This window comes from Dama dama, chromosome 20 (assembly GCF_033118175.1).
Source record: "Dama dama isolate Ldn47 chromosome 20, ASM3311817v1, whole genome shotgun sequence".
NCBI lineage: Eukaryota > Metazoa > Chordata > Mammalia > Artiodactyla > Cervidae > Dama > Dama dama.
In genome coordinates, this window is record NC_083700.1 from 10,764,822 (window position 1) to 10,786,791 (window position 21,970).

Here is a 21,970-nt window from a genome sequence, read left to right on the forward strand (position 1 = left end):
TGCTGTATATACCTGAGAGCAGTGTCACGTCAACTAATTTTCATACTTCCTCAAAAGTAGTAGAGAAATTTTATTTCGTTTACCAATAGAATCCTGTGATTTAGCAGGTAATTGGCTTAGTCATGGTCATTTAGCTAATTGGCAATAGAACCTTGGCTCAAACTTGTTTCTTGACCTTTTACTCACTATGCTATGAATCCCTAGCCTGTGGACATATGCAAATTTGTGTTAACAATATGAGAATATTGGAGTGCAAAGAATTTACTGTTAGCCAACTGCTCTTTCTTATTAATCAGTTTACCCTCTGAACCTTCCTTACCAAGGTCCAGAGACCTATAGAGTTATTTCTTGCCCTCACTGTTTCTCTTACTCTAAGTTTTCTATCTTGCTTTTTATTGCTAGAAAAAGGGAAAGTGGGTCAGTTGCCAAAAATGTATTTATTCTTTTAACAAATATTTAATAATCATCCACTAATTGGAAGGACTTATGCTGAAGCTGAAACTCCAGTACTTTGGCCGCCTCATGCAAAGAGTTGACTCATTGGAAAAGACCCTGATGCTGGGAGGGATTGGGGGCAGGAGGAGAAGGGGACGACAGAGGATGAGATGGCTGGATGGCATCACCAACTCGATGGGCATGAGTTTGAGTAAACTCCGGGAGTTGGTGATGGACAGGGAGGCCTGGCGTGCTGCGATTCATAGGGTCGCAGAGAGTTGGACAGGACTGAGTGACTGAACTGAATGGAACTGAATTGTAAGGGAAATACTAGTGACCAAAACAGAAAAAGACTACATGGCAATTATATTCTCATGGGGGTTCAAGGTGGGGAAGACAATAAGTAAATATGCACATGCAATGCTTTAGTAGTCATAACTGCTGTGAAGAAAAATAAATAAGGCAAGGCAATAGGGAGTGATGGGAAAGAGACAACTACTTAAACATGGTGAAGCTCTCTCTGAAGATACGACACTGGAACAGTTTCACAGTGAAGGAGTGCTGGAAAGGGTGTTGTAAAAAAGGAGGACAGCAAATATTTAATTAAAAAAAAAAAAAAGGTTCTAAGGTGTTCTTACCCAATTTGAAGAATGAGAAAGTCAGTGTGGTTGGAGTGGGCAGGGGAGAGAAGGATATGAGATCAGGTGGGAGGAGAGGGGTCAGAACAGATAGGATCTAGGAGACTAGGGAGTCCCTTGAAACCCCAAATGTACACTGTCTTTGTTTTCAATAGACTCTAAGGAGAACTATGAAGTTTAGGTCTAAATGCCCTCTCTGTTGCCATCAATACTTATTTTGTAATCTCTTTGGGTTTCGCCCAAATTCTCAGTAAATTTATTTCTCAGTGTTTCCCTTACTCAGGTCTGAAGAATTTCCTTTTAGCCAGTTAACCTCCTCCTACCCCATCAATATTTCTAACCCAGATGAACTTTCCGATTCTTTATTATTTCCAAACACATTTCTTATTCTCATATTCTCTATTTCCTTCTTTCAATCAGTGATTTTGGGCAGCTACTTTATCATAAAATGTACGTTTGTAAAGTTCACCCATTCACATGGGTTCATCCAGGGACACAGGAGTTATCTAAAACACAAAAGATATATAAGGCTGAGAAAGATGTTCAGCTTCCCTTCCAGGAGGGGAAATCCAGCTCCAGTGAATAGCCTGTCCATGGTGTTCTCTGTTCAAGCTGGTGTCATCCTGACCCTCTGGTTACCTCTTCACCATAGTTACCTAGAGATCTTGGGGAACCTATTTTTCCATCCAAGCCCACATCACGGAGTTCAAGCCTTTTCTTGCCTTTGCTTCTCTTCTAGAAGTATTGCCTTTCTCCCACCCTATCCTGCTGTGGTCTGGCTATGGGAATCAGGAAATCACACTCATTCAGTTTAGTCATTCAGTCGTGTATGACTCTTTGCAACCCCATGGACTGCAGCACATCAGGCTTCCCTATCCATCACCAACTCCTGGAGCTTGTTCAGACTCGTGTCCATCGAGTCAGTGATGCCATCCAACCATCTTATCTTCTGTCGTCCCCTTCTCCTCCTGCTTTCAATCTTTCCCAGCATCAGAGTCTTTTCCAATGAGTCAGTTTGCACCAGGTGGCCAAAGTATTGGAGTTTCAGCTTCAGCATCAGTCCTTCCAATGAATATTCAGGATTGATTTCCTTTAGGACTGACTAGTTGGATTCCCTTGCAGTCCAAGGGACTCTCAAGAGTCTTCTCCAGCACCACAGTTCAAAAACATCAATTCTTTGGCGCTCAGCTTTCTTTATAGTCCAGCTCTCACATCACGTACATAGTTTTGACTTATACTGACCTTAGTTGGCAAAGTAATGTCTCTGTTTTTTAATATGCTGTCTAGGTTGGTCATAGCTTTTCTTCCAAGGAGCAAGCATCTTTTAATTTTATGGCTGCAGTCACCATCTGCAGTGATTTGGGAGCCCAAGAAAATATAGTATCTCACTGTTTCCATTGTTTCCCCATCTATTTGCCATGAAGTGATGGGACCAGAGGCAATGATCTTAGTTTTTTGAATGTTGAGTTTTAAGCCAAATTTTTCACTCTCCTCTTTCACTTTCATCAAAAAGCTCTTTAGTTCTTTGCTTTCTTCACACTCATTAGGAGATATTATAAATGTGGGTCATCTCTTTTTCATTGGGCCCCAAGCTGGCTCACCAGTCCCTTCATCCCCTCAGTCAACCTGTTAACTCCCTGGGGGTGTTCCCTAGAGTAACATTTCCTCAAAAATTTTACATTCATCAAAATGATAATAGCAACTACCATTTTTATGTGTCAGGAATTTGTGCTGTATTCTTTCTCCATAATTGCATTTAATAATTACCTATATTTTAAAGGTAAGGAACCTAAGAATCAGAGAATTTCAATTGTTTTCCCCAAATAACATATCTAGGTTCAAATATACCTAGATTCAAGATCTGTGCCCCTAACTTTATACTTCTTAAGTAGTCCCACTCCTGCCTCCTCTTGCTTCCTACATTACTGAAGATATGAAGGTCATGAAGCATTACTAGCTACCATTTTATCTTCTCTACTCCAAAATGTCCACTACATATTAAGCAACATCTATGTGTCCTCCCAACAATTTCATGAGGTACACCTTAATGGCAACCCACTCCAGTGTTCTTGCCTGGAGAATCCCAGGGACAGTGGAGCCTGGTGGGCTGCCCTCTATGGGGTCGCTCAGAGTCGGACACAACTGAAGCGACTTAGCAGCAGCAGCAGATGCTAAGTAAGATAAGGGCCTCCGTAACTGTCAGGAATTGAACACAGGCCCATCTGACTCAAACCATGTGCTTCTTCCATCTTGCCAAGCAAATTTTCTTCTGTCCTTACTCCCAACAAGACCTCAAAATATCAGTATCCTTTCACTCATCCTTTCCTTTTTTCCTTCCACTTCAGGTGAAGGCATGACCCTCATTTGACTGAAAACATATATCTTTCTCTGCACACCATTTCCCTTCCATTTTTTGTTCCACACAAGCTTTAGTGGCCTGTGTATACTTCACTGTGCTTGGTGCTTGGGATTTTAAGACAAGATTCCTGAATTAAAGTGACTCAGTGTCCAGAAACAGACAGGTGGGTTCATGACTACCACTCAGTGTGGCAAGTATTATGAGATAGAAACAAAAAACTCCATGTGTAGGGACATCTATTCTAGAGTAGGCATGATCAGGGAAGTCTCTATCTTCTTTTTCTCCTTACCACACTTCGCCCCTCAATACCTTCTATTTTAAAACAAAATCAAATAAATTAGTTTTGTTTGGCCCTCTAGCTAGCTATTTGTTCTATTTTATAACCTTTCTTTCACTATGAAGCTTCTCCACTTCTTTACCACTTTTTCTATCCTCAATCCTCTACATTCTGGCTTCCATTTGAATCATCCTAACTTGAACTACATTCTCAAAGGCCATAAATAACCTCCTAATGGACAAATCTAGGGGTCATGTTCAGTCTTTAACTCACTTGAAGACTCTGGATCACTAGACGTCAGTGACAGTTACCTTCTTGAGATTCTTTCTCCTCCTAGGTTTCATGATTCTGTCTGCTATTGGTGCCTCTCTTGCCACTGTATCACTTTATCTATTCAGTTTCTTTTGATAGTGCCTCTTCTGTAACTGTAAGCACTTATCACAAGGTTCAGCCTTGGACTTCAGCCTACTCTTCCTGAGTGAGCCTTTCCTTCAAGCACTTCCTCTCCATAGATGATCCCTAAACCACTTGGATTTCAGTTTGATGGCAAGTGACAGAGACTCAAAAATAAGAATTCCTTAAAGAAGAAAGAAATTTATTTCTTGTTAGTGTAAAATGGCTGGAGTTGGCAGTTAAGTTGGTAGAATAGTTCACAAGGTCATCAGGGATCCACACTTTTTGAGTCTTCCTGCTCATGACTCTCAGTACTTGGCTTCCTCTTCTTGATCCAAAATGTCCAAGATCCACTGTCATGGCATTCCAGCCTATAAGAAGCAAGGAAGAGATGAAGAAAGCAAGCGCCCTCTTCTTTTCTTTTTTTAACTTATTTTAATTGGAGGCTAATTACTTTATAATGTTGTATTGGTTTTGCCATACATTGACATGAATCCGCCACGGGTGTACATGTGTTCCCTATCCTGAACCCCCAAGTGCCCTCTTCTTAATGACATAAAAGTCAATACAGTACTTGCACTTTCGTCCCATGGACCTGAACTTCATCACATGACCAAACTGAGATTGCAGAAGGCTGGGCGATATAATCTTTATTCTGGGTGACCATACACCTTGCTAAAAATTAGGGATCCTGTTACTAAGAATGAAGCAGAAAACAGCCAGCAGATTCTGCCACAGCCCCCAAAGAATGCTTTGAATACATTAACTTTTCTTATCTTCCATTCTTCTAATTTCTTGTTTAGTGGTGCACCATCATCTCACATTCGGTGTTTCTGACTCTAAACTTGTCTTCTCCTTTTGACTTCTTTCAAGCATGAACTTCATCAAATTCCAGTAGCTATTAGTTTTCCACTCTCATGAAGTAGACACCCAACATACTGTTGAATTTTATGACGTGCCTCTTCATTCCTTGCCTTTCTTTGTGCTATCTCTCAAATTCATCCCTTCCTTTCCATTCCCATTATCTCCCCTCGATTCAGGCCCAGATGGCTATAGCAGCCTCTGAAATGGTCTTTCAAGCCCAGCTTTTCTTTCCTCTTATTCCCCCTACACATTATTACCATGTGACTCTAACCCTAAAGCATTATTAGTCTTTGTTCTCAAAAACTTTAATAGCTTCCCCTGCCTGTGGTGTAGACTTCAAACTCAGGTCTGTCCTAAATCTAAATCTCATTTATATTTCTAGCCTGATTGCTCTCTACTTTGTTAAGCAAATCTATACTTATTCAACCTACATCACACATTCTTCTCTTTCTAAACCTTTATTCAGAACCTGAAGACCTGAGACACTAATCCTTCCCCTTTCTATCCAGTAACATTCTTTTCACTCTTCAAGGTCCTCTTCAACTTCTATTTCCTCCAAGAAGTTTTCTCTAACCACTGCAGATCAAAGTGATCTATCCTTCTACAAATTCTCATTGTAATTACTGTCTCTACCATTCATTTGAATTTATCATTTACCAGTTCATATTGCAAAGGTGAGTTATGAGTGTGTGTGTGTGTGTGTGTGTCTTATTTCCTGAACCATATATGAAATTTTTAAAAAGACAGAGAACTTGTCTTGGTCATAAACTTGCATAGGGCTTTTCGTAGTAAGTCCTTAAGACATTTTTGTGCCACAAATTCTCTCTGAAATTAGGTTTTCTTAAGGTTGCCTCCAACATTAATATAGTGCTTCAGTCCCCTCAGCACCTAGAAAAATAAACATTAGCATTGGTTGATATGGAGATTCTTAAAACACCAAAGTCTTTAAGAGAAGAATAAAGGCCACCGAGTGCAATGGTACTGAAAACTGTCCCTCCGTGCTTTACCTGAATTAGCCCTTAATAATGATTCTTCATACACTCTTCAGTATGGTCTTGGTGTTACCAAGGTCATCACAGAGGTGGACTAGGGAAGTCCTAAAGGACATATCCTCATTGTTAAGATGAGGATGAGAATGAGAATCAGAAATAACTAGCATTTGTTTTGCCTTGATGGTCAAAAAAGAATTTCCACTTATATATGATTTTTCTGATCACTGATTAGGTAGGCAAATTTTACAGTTACTATTTCCATTCTGTGGATGAAGAAACTGAGACTGAGACAAGCCTTGTGACTTTGTTAAGGTTGACCAGCTCACATGTAGAAGTAGCAGCTATGGCTACTCATAGCACCTGTGACTTCATCCTCCCTTCTTTCCTTCATGTGCTGCTGTTTTGTGGCTGCCTCAGACCTCCATTGGGTGTTCAAGGTCATATTATGCTTGTGCAAGCCCTACACTTTTTCTCAGAAAGCCCAGGAGTCTCACCAACAGCACCACAGAACAAAATAGTAAAAGGACTTCCTCTAGCTTAGCTATCTGCCGCCCTCATTGCCTTACCCTTTGATACCCCAGCACCACTTCCTGAGTGACTCGTGAGAGGAGACAAGATATACTTCAAAGAGCAACACCACCCGCCAACCATCCTGTGACTCCACAACTGCCCTCCTACTAAGATCTCAGCCTTAGCAAACTGCCCACCATTTCCTGGGGTTTGATGAGAAAACACACCAGAATTATGAGTCTGTGGAACCCCCACCTTTTCCATCTTCTTACACTGAACCTGAATCTAAAGAGTGAAATGGAAATTAGGCACAAGGACTTGATATCAAAAAAAAAGAAAAAAAACTTGTGAGATCTGGCACCAGGGCCAGCTGTACACTTTGTGGAACCCAGTAGAATATGAAAATATAGGGTCCTTTTACAAGTAATATTAAGAAGTTCATGACAACACAACAGCATTAAATCAAGTTCAGGTCTTTCTGAGCTCAAGGCTCTGTACCCTGCCCAGGTCACATGTCCAGTAGGGGACATTCAAGGATTCAGGCTGGGACACTACCAGATCTCATCAACACAGTGGCAGAGATTATCTGGGGAGAGTTAATCTTCCAGGAATGGATTTTGATAAACTCTGACTCCTGCCACCAATGACAAGCTTACTCTCTTTCTGTTCCCCCAGTACTTGGGTTCCTATTGCTTTTACTGTTTAGTACTCATCATATTGTATTACTGTTCACACGTATGCACATGCATCTTATTCTCTGGGCTCTGAGTTACTCAGAGCTGCCACCATGTCCTATTCGTCCCTGAGTGGCACTTGTTTAGTCATGTCCCATTCTTTCGCGATCCGGTGGACTGTGGCCCACCTAGTTATAACAGGGTTATAACTAGGCTCCTCTGTCCATGAGATTTCCCAGGCAAGAATACTGGAGTGGCTTGCCATTTCTTTCTCCAGGGCATCTTCCCAATCCAGGCAGATTCTTTACCACTGAGCCACCTGGGAAGCCCTAGCACCTAATCAATGTTTGTAGATAAGGGTCCTTAGTCTCCTTCTTCCCCCTAGGACCTTGTTACATTTCCATCTGTACTTAGCCCACCCCAACTAAGTCACCAGTCCTTGCCTGGGATATTCCTTCTAAGGGAATATCTTGGATGTTCTGAAAGGAAAGAAGTCCCTGAAAGTAAGCAGTCCCTGGCTTGTCCAGAAAGTACTGGGCTAGAGTGCAAGGGTGGTCATAGTGAGACAGCACCATCGGTTTAAGAAGTCGCTTTGCTTTTCTGACACATCACAATGACTTGTATTCTCAGTGACCTTTATTCTTATCCTCTTTATGCCAAGCCCTGAATAAACTTTAGAGTCATGCTGACCCCACTTACGTGAAAAGTTTTGTTCTGCTCTTTGGGGCTTATATGTAGTCAGTACTCATCAGAATGGCCCTGTTAGTGTTTATGACTGAAGCTCTTCTTGATCGATCATTGCTTGTGCCTATTGGTTATTAAAGGTTTTGAATATCATACATGTTGGCTCAAAACACCCTCTCACACCATAAAGCTCAGTGAGAATAACAGAGTAATGAAAGAATAGAAGAAAAGGGAGAAAATAACACCTTATAATTATATTGCCATTCATTTTACAAGCTATGTATTAAATCAGTTTATCTTCATAAGGTAATGGAGGAGAAGAGAACAAAATAAACTTTTTTGTTTTTTTTTCTATGTTAGATTTTCATCCTTCGGTTTTATAGTGAATACTACAATCCCAAAATTATTCCTGGATTCCTAGAGTGAATCAAGTCCCTTTCCTATTCTCTCTCAAAGTGCCATAACACTTATCTTATTTGTAGTTACCTTATCAAACTTGTTCTCTTCGTTTAAGTTCCAGGGAACAGGAACTATGTCTATTTTTACTCACCATTGTATCCCAGTCTCCTTACATCATGCTTTAAAGAGTAGAGGCTCAACAAGTATTTGTATTATTTTCAAATTAATAAATACTCACTATGAGATCTAGAACAAAGATGTCCTTGAATAAATATGTCCATTCATTCACAAAAGTATGAATGAATAAACGAACTTTGCTTACTTCAGAAGTTGCTCCAAAAGAGCCTAGACAACACATAACTGAATTTAATTTATTAAATCATCCCACAAATATTTGCTAAGCACTTTCTATGTGTCAGGTACTCATCTACAGACTAGGGTTATAACAGTGAGCAAAAAGAGCCCTCAAAATCACTAACTTGGGGAATATTTACTCCAGAACCTCTAAAGCACTCTCTGCCTATATCTTCTAGGAATAGAGGCATAAATGTAACTCTTTTTTTGCAAAGACCATGGCAGCCATCATAAGCTCTCATTCCCAACTCTTTTACCACTTGGCAATATGACCTTGGGAAAGAAAATATTTAATATCTCAGACCTCAGAGGTTTAAATATGGAGATTTATGGCCTTAATCTCTCAAATTCTATCTAACTCTTAGAATCAAGGTGTCTAGATAAATATGTTTTAATGAAATGGATTGCTTAAAAATTCATTGGGAAAATTAGGTTTTGAATGAGAATCTTTTAGAAAATTTAGCCATCATAGCATGTTAAATATGTTTAAAGTAAAATCCAAAAAAAGAGGAAAAAAGATGTCATCAAGAAGCTGGATCAGCTGCTCCTCAGGGAGATTCAAGCCTGGAGAGAATAGAGAATTCTGAAAGGAGCAACAGTCAAATGGTTATGGTTTTTTCAAATGTTTATGGTTTTCTATTTATGTTCTCAGGTCTGGAAGCCTCTGGAAGCGACACAGACATCATAGTGAATGGGATTCTGGGGGAGTCAGCTACTTTTCCCTTAAATATCCAACCATCACAGAAAGTTGCCAGCATTTCTTGGCATTCCAAAACATCTGTTGCTTTCGTAATACCAGGAAACTTCGGAGCAGAACCCACAGTTACCATAACCCACCAAAATTACCGTGAACGAATAAGTGTCTTGGGTCAGAACTATAACCTGGAGCTCAGAAATCTGAGGATTGAAGACTCAGGGATCTACAAAGCTGACATAAATGTAGAGACCTCTAAAACGACCACCACCAGGTCCTACAACCTTCAAGTCTATCGTAAGTTGTGGAAAGAGAGAAGGCTTGTTTTTTTATTTTAACTTTGCAATTTGCTATGTAAAAACACCTTTATTTCTGACAGTAGAGTTCCCTAAATCTTTTCATACTTACAAGTAATTACATAAACGTATTGATGCTTATGGGGAGGATATGGCTTTGCTTGCACTTAGCAATGTACCCTTCCTGTGTACCTTGTTTTTCTTTTCTATAAAATGCAAATAATCATACTATTTACTTCCCATAGTTATTGCGAGGCTCAAGTAAGATAGAGTATGCAAAGTACTTTTAAAAAACTCTTTTTATTTTGAAAGAATTATAGAGGCATAGAAAGGTGTAAAGAAATGTATAGGGAGTGTCTGTGTACATTTCACCCATCTTTTCCCAATGGTAACAGCTTACATAACTAGAGTACAGTGTCAAAGCCAGGAAATTGGCCTTGGTTCAACCTATACAGCTTATTTAGATTTCAGCAGTTGTAGAGGCACTCATTTATGTGTATGTGTGAAGTTCTGTACAACTTATTTGCATTAATAGCTTCATGTAACCACTACCTAATCAACAAACAAGTGAACCAATGTCACAAGATTCCTTCATCCTTTACAGTCACTCATTACCACCCTCTTTCTCCTCCTAAACTCCTGGAAGACATTAATCCATTCTTCATATCTAGGATTATGCTACTTCACAAACGTTACATGGATAGAATCATGCAGCATGCATGCTTTTGAGATTGGCTTTTTTCATTCATCATAATTTCTTTGAGTCATCCTAATTATTGCAACTATCAATAGGTTATATATTTATTGCTATATAGTATTTCATGGTATAGATATGCTACTTTGTTTAACCATTCACCTACTGAGGGATATTTTAGTTGTTTCTAGTTTGGTGCTAAATCACTTCAGTAGTGTGCAACTGTTTGCAACCCCATGGGCTGTAGCCCACCAGACTTCTCTGTCTGTGGGATTCTTCAGGCAAGAATACAGGAATGGGTTGCTATTTTCTTCTCCAGAAAGCTTCCCAACCCAGGGATCAAATCTGCATCTCTTATGTCTCCTGCATTGGCATCACCTGAGAAGCTATTCTAGTTTGGGGGCAATTATAAATAAGTTGCTATGAATATTTGTGTACAAGTTCCTACATTAAATGACTTTCTGTTTCTTTAAGATAAATGCCCAAGAATTAAATCATATGGTAAATCCATTTTTCTTTTTTTCACTTTTTATTGTGATTAAATATACATAACATTTAACATGTTAATTATTTTTAAGTGTAACGCTCAGTGGCATTACATACGTTCACATTGTTGTGCAATCATCAACACTCTTCAGAACTTTGTTTTCCCCTTTTAAGTAGATTCTATTTTTTAGAGCAGTTCAAAGTTCATGAAAAAAATTAAGTAAAAGTACAGGAGTTCCCATATGCATCCTGCCGCCAACAACATACCTAGACTCCTACATTATCTATATCTCCCATTAGAGTGCTACATTCATTACAATTAATAATGTATATTGGTACATCATTAACAACCAAAGTTCATAGTTTACATTAGGGTTTGCTCTTACTGTTGTACATTCTATGGGTAATGGTAAAAGTATAATGATATTTATCCACTGTTATAGTATCATTCAGAATAGTTTCATTGCCTTGAAAACCCTCCATGTTCTGTTTATTCACCCCTCCACACCACCCCTGGCAACCACTGATCTTTTTACTGTCTCCATTGTTGTTGTTTCATCACTAAGTCATATCTGACTTTTTGCCACTGCCATGGACTGCAGCATGCCAGGCTCCTCTGTCCTTCACTGTCTCCCAGAGTTTTCTCAGATTCTTGTCTATTGAGTTGGTGATGCTATCTAACCAGCTCATCCTCTGCCACCCTCTTCCCCTTTTGCTTCAATCTTTCCCTGCATCAGGGTTTTTTCAAAGAGGAAACTGTCTCCATGGTTTTGCCTTTTTCAGAATATCTAGTTGGAATCACATAGTATGTAACCCTTTCAGGTTGGGTTCTTCCACATTATAAAATACAATTAAGTTCTCTTCATACCTTTTCATGGCTTGATAATGCTCTCCAAAACTTTTGAGTCATTTTTAGTGTTAAAAGTATTGCCAAATCATTTTGCATTCCCATCAAAAATCTATGAATGATTTGGTGTCTCTAGCATTTAATGTTGTCAGTATATTTTATTTTGGCCATTCTGATAAGTGTGTAGTAATATTTCATTTTGGTTTTTAATCTTAATTTCACCAGTAGCTAATGCAAAATGCTTTTAAGAGGTAAAATATTAGTACGGTTATTATCGCTAAAATTGAAGTCACTGGCAGGTGTGTGATGTGTTATGCAGTGTTATTCAAGATATGGTCTGTATGTGGCAGCATCTTATTGGAAATGCAAACTCTCAGGCCCCAATCCTTGCCTTTGGTGGTGAAGCCCAGGAATCTGCATTTTAACATTCTCTCTGGACTATTCCTATGTGTGCTGCAGTTAGAAGTGTTCATCTAGAACTGCCCTGTCCCGTATGGCAGTCAGTAGCTACATGTAGCTCTTAAGTATTTGAAACATGATGACTACAAATCGAGATGTGCTATAAATGTAAAAATACACACTAGATTTTGAAAGGTTGCTGCTATAAGCCGTGAACGACACTGGGATTCTTAGCCTCTGAAGGAGAAAAATTTGATTCAGGGCCAGTGATGAGGCTTGATCACTCAGAGCTTTTTGTGCAATACAGCTTTATTAAAGTATAAAAGATATAGAGAAAGCTTCTGACATGGATATCAGAAGCAGACGGAAAGAGTGCCCCCTTGCTGGATTTTAGCAAGGAGTTTTATACCTATTGCTGCTGCTGCTAAGTTGCTTCAGCCATGTCCAACTCTGTGCGACCCCATAGACGGCAGCCCACCAGGCTGCCCCGTCCCTGGGATTCTCCAGGCAAGAAACTGGAGTGGGTTGCCATTTCCTTCTCCAATGCGAGAAAGTGAAATGTGAAAATGAAGTCGCTATTAGCAAGCTGCTAATTAGAGAAAGGAAATGCCTCAAAACTGAGAAAGTTGCACCAGGCACTTCACCCACAACATGCATTTTAAGATAGCATTGGCACAAGGTGAGTTATCCTGGGCCATAATAAAACAATTGACATGAATCTTGAGGAAAGGCAGATTTCCAAGCAAATACATAGTTTCATTAACATAGGTTAAGAGAACATCTCCATAAGAAAAACGCATTGACTAGCTCAAGGTTTGAGAAAAGTTCGGGGGAACCAGATGTCGTCATGGCAACACAGCATTTTAAAAGAAACCTCCTTTTAATTTTGTACAGAGGAGGAAAAAAAAACAGTTTGTTTCTTCCTGCCGCTGAAAAGAGTGAAAAAAAAGCATCTGACACTTGCAGTCTATTTCCTCCGCTTGGGGACCCCTAACCTTCCTGCCTGTTACCCTCTCAATTTTGAAGTCTTATCATCAAAAAAGAAACCCATAAAATATCTCATTAATTATTTCTATATTGGTTCCATGTTGGATATATTGAGTTAAATAAAATATATTATTACATCACCTGTTTATTTTCATCATTAGAAAACCTTAAATGACATAAGTGAGTAACATTTTTTCAGCACTAATTTCTAGCATAGAGAATATTTGAACCATGTCTCAAGGGTTTTACCATCTCCATCTGTCCCACAGTAGGAAAACACAGAAATGTGGCTAATACAATTCAGGTATATAGTTAGTCCACTAAAATTCAAGCTACATAAAGGCAGAGACTTATGTATGATGTGTATCACTATATCCCCAGCTCCCATCTTGCTGGGCATACAGTAGGTGCTGCAGAAGTACCTATTGAATGAAAGAATGAGTTAAGCATAGTAGTTCTGGGTCCTAATACAATGTCTGGCAATTGTAAGTGCTCAATTAATATAGCATAATTGAAAGAACCATACCCAAGTTGGACACTTCAGAAAATATCTGACTCATTCAAGACCTTTGCTTGTGAAAATAAAGTGGGCATTCAATTTTATGATTTGTTTTCATTCCTTTATATGTTTAGTTTTACCCACTCAGTCTAGATGTTTTACCATCTGTAGTTAAGGCAGACTGCCGTAAAATCTTAGAGAATTCCCATACAACAAAATCTGTGCTTTTGGAGTAGTGAGCTTAGAAGACAAAGAGAGAAAAACTGACATTTCCTGGACACTACTTGTCTGACATTCTACTAATTTTTAAAAATACATAAAGATTATACATATTTAGGCAACATATGCACAAAAGATAATACAGTGAAATACAACTCTCCCTTCTCAGGGGCAGTCACTATTGCCAGGTTATTTTGCCTCTTCAATAGAAAATTAAAGTACATATAAGCATAAATAGAGTGATGGTAGATAGACAAATTGATGGATAGTAGAGTGGTCTATCTGCGTAATAACTCATTTAATCCTCTCAATCACCCTAGCTAGAGAAATTTGTTGTCCCAATGTTATAATTGAGGGAGCTGAAGCTCAGTACCACTGGATACCTTCTCCACAATTTCAAAGTTAGAGAACAGTGGAGCCTGGGTTCTGAAGCTGGTCTCCAATGGCCTCCCCACTCTTTGACTTGGAAAGATGAAGGCCTGTCAGCCATAACTCTGATCTTCACTGCCCATCAGATTTGTGTAGGATCTGTTGGGGGAGTGTGTAATTTCCTCAGTTCTGTCTCACTGCAGCAAAGGTTTGAAATGGCAGACCATGTTCAACATGGAAGCAGGCTAGAAAGACCAGAGAACTAAATGCAACCTGTGATTCTGAACTGGATTCTTTTGCTATAAAAGTCATTATTGGGGCAATTGACAAAACTTGAATAATAAAATGATTAGATAGAAGTAATATATTTTATTTACTTTTCTGATTTTGATCATCACATCGTGGCTATGCATGGAATGTCTTTGTAGGGAACAGACTCTAAAGTATTCAGGTAATGGGGCATTAGATCAAAAACTTACAATTAAATCATTCAGGGAGAAAAAGTTTTGGTTTACTTTTTTTTAAATATAGTTCCAACTTTTCTGTAAATTTTTAATCATTTCAAAATAAAATTTGATAATTTTTATATGAAAAAAAAAAAAAGAAAGAAATGGCAGACCAGTGTTACAGCTCAGTTACAGCTCAGTTTTATTTGGCAGTCAAAGGATAGTACACCCTCAAGGTGTGAAGGTGGGCTAACCCAAAAGGAGAGAGGTTCAATCTTGGCTCTTCTTTTTAAATGTTTTTTCTCCTCCCCCTGAGCCTGCTCTGTGTAGGCTAGCCAGGAATGTTGTTTGTTTCATCTGAGGTTCTCACTCCAGCCCTCAGATTTTCTTTTGTTCCATTTTTGTGGGCTTTTCCATTTCTTTGTCTTTTAGCCACCACCATTTTGGACTCCTTTTCCCTATTCTAACTACCTAACATTCCCCCCCTCAAGAGGTGGGAGGCCCAATTCTTCGTGAATAGGGGTGTTGAGGTCTCTCTGGCTACTTCCTGCTGAGCTGGGACAGCAAGGGGCATTGAGCCTCCTCCTCTTGCTTATCGCAATCCTCAGAGTACTTATAGCAGTGTCCATCTAAGGGTGAGTGATATTTCCCATGATTGGGTGTAGTTTTATATATCCTTGTTGAACTGGTACTGCATGTTGTAGCTTGTTGACCTGGGCAGAGATAAAATGGGTTAGACAATTAATACACAGAGCAATCATAAGCAGCATCAATGTGGTGATAACAGGGATTAGTAGGGGCATTAGCCAATTCCAAATCCTCCCTCGCCAGAAGGATCCCCAAAGAGAGATTGTAGCCACCCCGAGAACTCTCCATCTCATTCAAGGCCCTGTAGGATCTGGAATGTTTTTCTTGAAGACTGTGAGACTTTCTTTAACTTGACTGGTGGTATTTACCCAGAAACAACACATTTCATTCAAGATGGCTCAAGTGCCTCCTTGTTCAGGGGTCAGGAGATCTATCTCCTGTCTATTTTGGAGTATAACCCCTGCCAAGCTGTGTTGGCTCTTAAGAGGTGTCCTGAGAAATCTTATCCCCAGAAACTTAATTTTGGGGTGTTCATTAGAATGGCACTCATTTGTAGTTCTGAATAGGTATCTGAGATCTCCCAGGAGCTCACAGGTGTATTGAGTGTCCTCTTCTGTTTTCTTTCATGGCTTGACTCATGAGTAGTGAATCCAGGAGTTGTGTCCTGGTACCTTGACTGCTGTGGGGGTAGAAAGTATTACAGGGTAGGGGCCCTTCCATATGGGCTGGAGTTGAGCCTTTGGGGACCCATCATTCCAGATGTTAATTAGGACTTGAGTCCCTGAAGTTTATAGTGGTGGCTCTTTAGAATCTTTTGGGTCCTGGTTGACACCCCACAAGCATATATCTTGTTGGAATTGCCCAATGGCCATGGAGGGTCTGAGCCTCTGGATCTAGGAAGAGGTCATTGACATAAACAAAAGTTCTCACATATAGCATCTCATAAGGACTAAGACCAACCTGTTCCATAGGGGCAAGAGAGGTGCAGAGGAGAGCTATTGGTAAAGCCTCCTTCCACCCAGGGAGAACTCCTGGGTTGTTATCTTTGTTATCAGTGGTTTTAAGAATTTGTTGACTCTTTCTACTTTTCCTGAAGACTGAGGCCTCCAGGCACAATGGAGATAATAAGTAATGCCCAATGCTTTAGAGACCCCTTGGGTGACCTTAGAAGTAAATGATGTCCCATTGTTACTTTGTGATGGCTTGGGCAGGCCAAATCTCAGAACGATTTCATGGAGCAGTTTTTTAACCATCTCCTTGGCCTTCTCAGTCTGGGTGGGAAAACCTTTAATCCATCCTGTGAATATATCTATCATGGCTAGTAGGGTATTTATACCCTTGAAAAACTGGCATCTGGGTGAAGTCCATCTGCCAGTCCTCTCCTGGGTAGGTCCCACACCGTTGGACAGGCTGGGCCAGCTGGAGTCTTCGAGCTCCTTAGGGGTTGTTTAATTGGCAAATAGGACAAGAGGAGGCCTTTACAGTTGTTTGGAGGCCTGTTCCTCTGAAGGGCCCTTCTAGTAATCTTTGGAGGGCCTTCTCCCCTAAATGAGTGGTGGTATTAAGGAGTTAACCAACTTCCATTGGAGGTTCCCAGGCAGAAAAAGGAGTCCCTCCTTTTGGGACCACCCCATATGATCTTCTTGAAAGCCCTCGCTCTTAGCTTTAAGAGTCTCACCTTCAGTATATGAAGGAGTTTCTGGCAATCTAATCTAGAAATTAGTCTGTGGAACTAAGATGGCCACCCCTATTAGGTCATGGTTCTGTAACACTGCTCTCTTAGCTGCCTGATCAGCTGCTTGGTTCCCTCGTGCCACTTCCGTGTTCCCTTTCTGGTGTCCTTTACAGTGGGGGACTGAAACCTCAGTGGGCAGATGGACTGCCTCCAAGAGTCTAAGAATTTGATCACCATATTTGATTGGGGACCCTCGGGTGGTCAAGTGGCCCCTTTCTTTCCAAATAGCAGCACGCGCATGTAGCACCACCAGAAAGGCATACTTGGAGTCAGTGTAAATGACTATTCTTTTTCCTTTTCCAGCTCTAAATCTTGAGTCAGGGCTATGAGCTCAGCCAATTGGGCTGAAGTACCTGTTGGAAAAGGTTTAGCCTCTATGGTCTCAAAATTGGAAACTACTGCATATCCGGCTCTTCTTTTTTCATCCAAGACAAAGCTGCTTCCATCAGTGTACCAGATTTCCTCAGGATTGGTTAGAAGATCTTCTGACAATCCCTCTCAGGGTTTTGTCCAGTAATCCAAAATTTCCAGGCAAGAGTGAAAGGGGAGAGAGCCCTTGGGGGTAGGCAGGAGGGTAGCTTGATTAAGAACCTCACAAGGGGATATAGTCAGGCCTGGATTTTCCATCAGCACTACTTAATATCTGAGGATCCTTTGATCAGACATCCATAAATGGCCTCTCCCATTCAGGGGTTGTTTCACTAAGTGGCTGGTAAAAGTAGTTAGTTTGCCCCCAAAAGAGAGTTTTAAAAAATCTTCTTTCAGGACTGCAATAGCAGCAAGATTTCGAAGGCAGGGAGGCCAGCCTTGGGCAGTTGGGTCAAGCCTCTTGGATAAGTAAGCTACAGGCTGGGGCTCAGGTCCCAACCTTTGAGTTAACACTCCCAAGGCTAGTCCTTCGTTTTCATTGACATATAGATGGAATGCTTTTTCTCGGTCTGGCAATCTCAAGGGTGTTCTTGAGTTAAGGCTTGTTTTAGTGCATCCTCTGCCTCCTTTTGAGGATTTCCCCACATCAATGGAATTAAATCATCCTGTCCCTTCAAGCTTTCATATAAGGACTGGGAAATTAGACCATAATTAGGTATCCAGATTCTACAATACCCGGTTAGCCCCAGGAAAGCTCAAATTGTTTTTGAGTCGTGGGGGAGGGCAACTGGAGGATTCCTTGTACTTGATCAGAGGACAGCCTCCTGGACTCATGTGTAATCTGAACTCGCAGGTAGGTGACCTTTGTCTCGACCATCTGTGCCTTAGCACAGGAGACTTTATATCCCCTCTCTGCCAAAAGTTTAGAATCTGAATTGCATGTTGTTGGGCATTTTTCTCATCTGGAGAGCAGATAGTAGTCATCTACATATTGTAATATTTTCCCAAAGGTCCCAGAATCAGATCTAGGAGATCCCCGGCTCAGAGCCTGCCCAAATAGTTGAGGGCTATCTCTGAACCCCTGAGGTAATACTGTCCAAGTCATCTGTTGGTGTTTTTCTCCTGGAGCCTCCCACTTGAAGGCAAAAAGATATTGGGATTCTTTAACCAGTGGTATGCAAAATAATGCATCCTTAAGATCCAGGACTGTAAACCACTTGGCACTGGGTGGGATTTCTTCCAAGATAACATAGGGATTGGGTACTGTGGGATGGAGGGGGACTACAGCTTCATTTATGATCCACAGATCTTGAACCATTCATCAGTTCCCATCCTTTTTCTTTACAGGGAGGATTGGGGTGTTACATGGTGAATTGGTGAGGACCAATGGCCCACAGGCAAGGAATTTTATTAGAGACTGTAGTCCTTCCCAAGCTTCTCTTCTGAGGGGGTATTGTTTCCAGTTTGGAAGCCAAGTGGGATCTTAGAGGACAATGAGGACCAGTTCAGTTTGGTGGGCTTGCACAAGAGTCCTCTGGTCCCAAATCTGGGGGTTAATTTTGTCCTCCCATAGTTTTTGGTCCTCCCTATTGGAGAGGGTATACTGGGTTCCTCAGCAGTAACCAGAAGCTGTAGAAAAGCTTCCCGTCACAGGGGTGGCCCTGTTTAGTGAGTTTATCTCTTCCCAATAAGGGAGTAGGACACTCAGGGACCACCAGAAACTGGTGGGAAAATATTTGCCCATCTCAGCAACAAAGAAGTGCTCAAGTGAATCTTTTTGTAATTTTTTTTCCTGTAGCACCCAAAATGGTACAGGTTTGGGAGGAGAAGCCTCCGGAATAGGAGGTCAGGACAGAGTAGTTAGCCCTTGTGTCAACCAAGAAATTCTCAGACCTACCTGCCACATCCAGTTGCACCCTTGGCTCCAGCACTGTGATGATTTTCTGTGACAGGCGGGCTGGCTGGAGTGGGCCACTTCAGTCCTATTGAACCATCATGAGGGAAGGCTTGGCACTTGACCTTGAGGCTCTTGGGTCCCGAGGGCAGAGTGCCACTCAGTATCCCAATAGATGGCATTTGTAGCAAGCCATTTAGGAGACTTGTCATGGTTTGGACACTCTTTGGCCCAATGTCCCACCTGTCTACAGATTAGGCCTTTACCTTGTGCCTTGTCCTTCAAGGACTAAGGGTTTGCCATAATGCTTCCCTGGAGGATGGCCAGCATCTGGGTATGCCTTGTCTATTTTCTTTTCTCCCTTTCCTCAGCCTTGACATCCCTCTCCTGTTCTCTGTTATAAAAGGTACTGGTGGCTGTCTGGACCATCCCATCTAAAGAAGCAGAAGGGTCCTGCTGCTGTAGCAGTAGTAACTTTATCCTAATATCTGATGCACATTGGGACAAGAATTTGTCCTTTAAAATCACCTGTTTCTTGTAAGAGTCTAAGTCCAGATTGGTAAACTTTTGGAGGGCCTCTTTTTGCCTTTCCAGAAAGGCAGTGGGGTTCTCATTGGAATCCTGAGTTATTGCTGAGACCCAGGCATAGTTGATTACTTTTTGCTGGGCTGCTTTTAGTCTTGCCTTTACACAGATCAGAAAGTGATCCCTTTCCCAGATGTGCTCAGGGCCATTATAATTTCAGTTAGGATCTGAGGAGGGGACTACAGTTTCTCCCACTGGATATTTATTGCTTGACTTGTTGAAGACCTGTAGCATACCCTCAGGCTTCCTTTATGACCCTAGCATACTCAGGGTCAGATAAAACTTGACTCAATACGACCATGATGTCCTTCCACGTCAAGTCAAAGGCCAAGGTAATGTGTTGGAATGTATCTATATATTTGCCTGGGCCATCTGGATAGCTTTCCAGGTCTTGTTTTGTCTTAGTTCTAAGTGGGAGAAGAACTTATGGACCCAGGTTGGTCCAAATTCTCCTCCAGTTTCAACTAAGGGATGGTCCAAATTCTCCTCCAGTTTCAACTAAGGGACATACTTGAGCTGGCTTTTGTGGAGGCAGTGCTCCCGGATATGGGGGCACATTTGGATAAAAGGAAAGAGCACCAGGCAATCGGGAGCCATGGGAAGTGAGCCTTCATGGGAGGCTTCCTCCTCTTGATTGTCTGATGCCTAACACCATTTGCCTCTCAGTTTTAGGGCATACAACAATCCCATACTTAAGACAGAGTTCCTTCATATCTCTTAGATGGAAGAAAATTTGGACATAGGGGATCTCTGTCTATTTCCCTTGTCTTTGGTAGAATAAGTCTAACTGCAGGATAGTATTGTAGTTTAAACTCCCATCCTCAGGCCAGTGTTCTTATTCCCCAGAGGATACTGTGGCCACGCAGTGGCACAAACGAATTTTAAGCAACTTTTTCTTAGAGAATCAAACAACTTTCAGTTATCAAGGATGTATCTCAAGGGCACCTGTCAGGAAGTTGAGTGGTTATTTCCCATCTGAAAGACAGTGATGACAGGGAGGAAAAGAAAAAAGGAGAAGAAACTAATAGACCTTCTTCTATTTTTATGGGTAGACTTCCTTAGAGGTGTGTCTTTCTGAAGATTAGCCTACCCAGTACTGTTGCAACCTGAGAGCCAAGGGTCAAGGTGCTCAAACCCTAGGAAGTTTGAGGCTTGACAATCTCCTAGAGATCAAATCCCCAGGCAGGTTGAGGCATGACAACCTCCCGAAGACCAGATCCCTAGGCAGGTCAAAGCAGGTCAACCTCCTGGGACCCCAGGTTGGAGTTGGGCATCCCCAAGATCTCCAGCGTGACTAGTGCTGGGTAGGATTAAAGGGCTGTAATGTTAACTCATTGCTGGTTTTTCCACCATGGATGGGAATAGATAATATGATGTAAAGCATCCCAAGCCTGTGCCCTGAGACTGGGAACCTGGTGAAACAGCCTTAAGCCTTATCCTCTCATTGCTCTAAGGGAATGTAAGTCACTTATTTCTTCCCCTAGTCTTCCATAAGAGTAGTTTAGGGTGTCTCCAATGGTAAACATTTCATTGTCATAGGCCCACTTTAGGTAATAACAGAAGTAATGGCAAAGGAGAGGGTTATCTGGTCCTGTTAGGGGCATTAAGAGTATTTCAATAATAAGCTGGGTGGAGCAATATTGCCTACAAGGGGGCAGGGTCCTGGTTGCAGGAGTTAGTAAGTGACTTAAGAACAAATTGATAAGAGGCAACAGACCACAAAAGTGGAGTGGAGGTTTGATCCGGGGTTATGTTTGTAACTTTAGGAGAAGGGTGGTAAGGGTTTGGACCCAAATGGCTTGCAGGGTTCACTCCCAAAGTGGCAAACATTGTCCCTGGAAGCCCAATTGCTCTTGAAGGGATGCCACCAACATGATGGACCTCTAGCAGACACTGTGGACCTGTCACCACCCTAGCAGTTTCACTGAGAGGCGCTGTTGATACACATGTTGTAGGAAACATGGAAGATGAAGGTCTGAATATCTAGACGAATTGGATATTATATAGTACTTCTCTCCCAAGGGCCAGCTATTTTCTGGTTGTCCCTCCAGAAGATTGTAGAGGCAACATTGTGGGCCTGTAAGGAGCTCAGGAAAAGAGCATGAAACAGGAGGGAAGGGGCCAGGGCACAACTTTTGAAAAATGACATAGCCCAAGGGCATAGGCATAACATAAATTGATTAAAATCAAATGGGTCCAAGATGGCAGACAAATCAAATTCAACTAGACCTTGATCCTCAATCTGCAAGCTAAATGACACACCCAGAGGCGCCATGACAGTTCC

The 21,970-nt window shown here is 41.3% G+C and overlaps 1 protein-coding gene across 6 annotated transcripts in view; it reads left to right on the forward strand.

Moving 5' to 3' along the window:
* The window catches only part of CD84 (CD84 molecule), a 51,851-nt gene that overhangs the window by 7,451 nt on the left and 22,430 nt on the right, over positions 1–21,970 (forward strand). For all 6 annotated transcript variants that reach the window (XM_061120383.1, XM_061120385.1, XM_061120387.1 and 3 more), the window contains exon 2: positions 9,232–9,570. In XM_061120383.1, the coding sequence (XP_060976366.1) occupies positions 9,232–9,570 (339 nt within the window). The remainder of the gene's footprint in view (positions 1–9,231; positions 9,571–21,970) is intronic.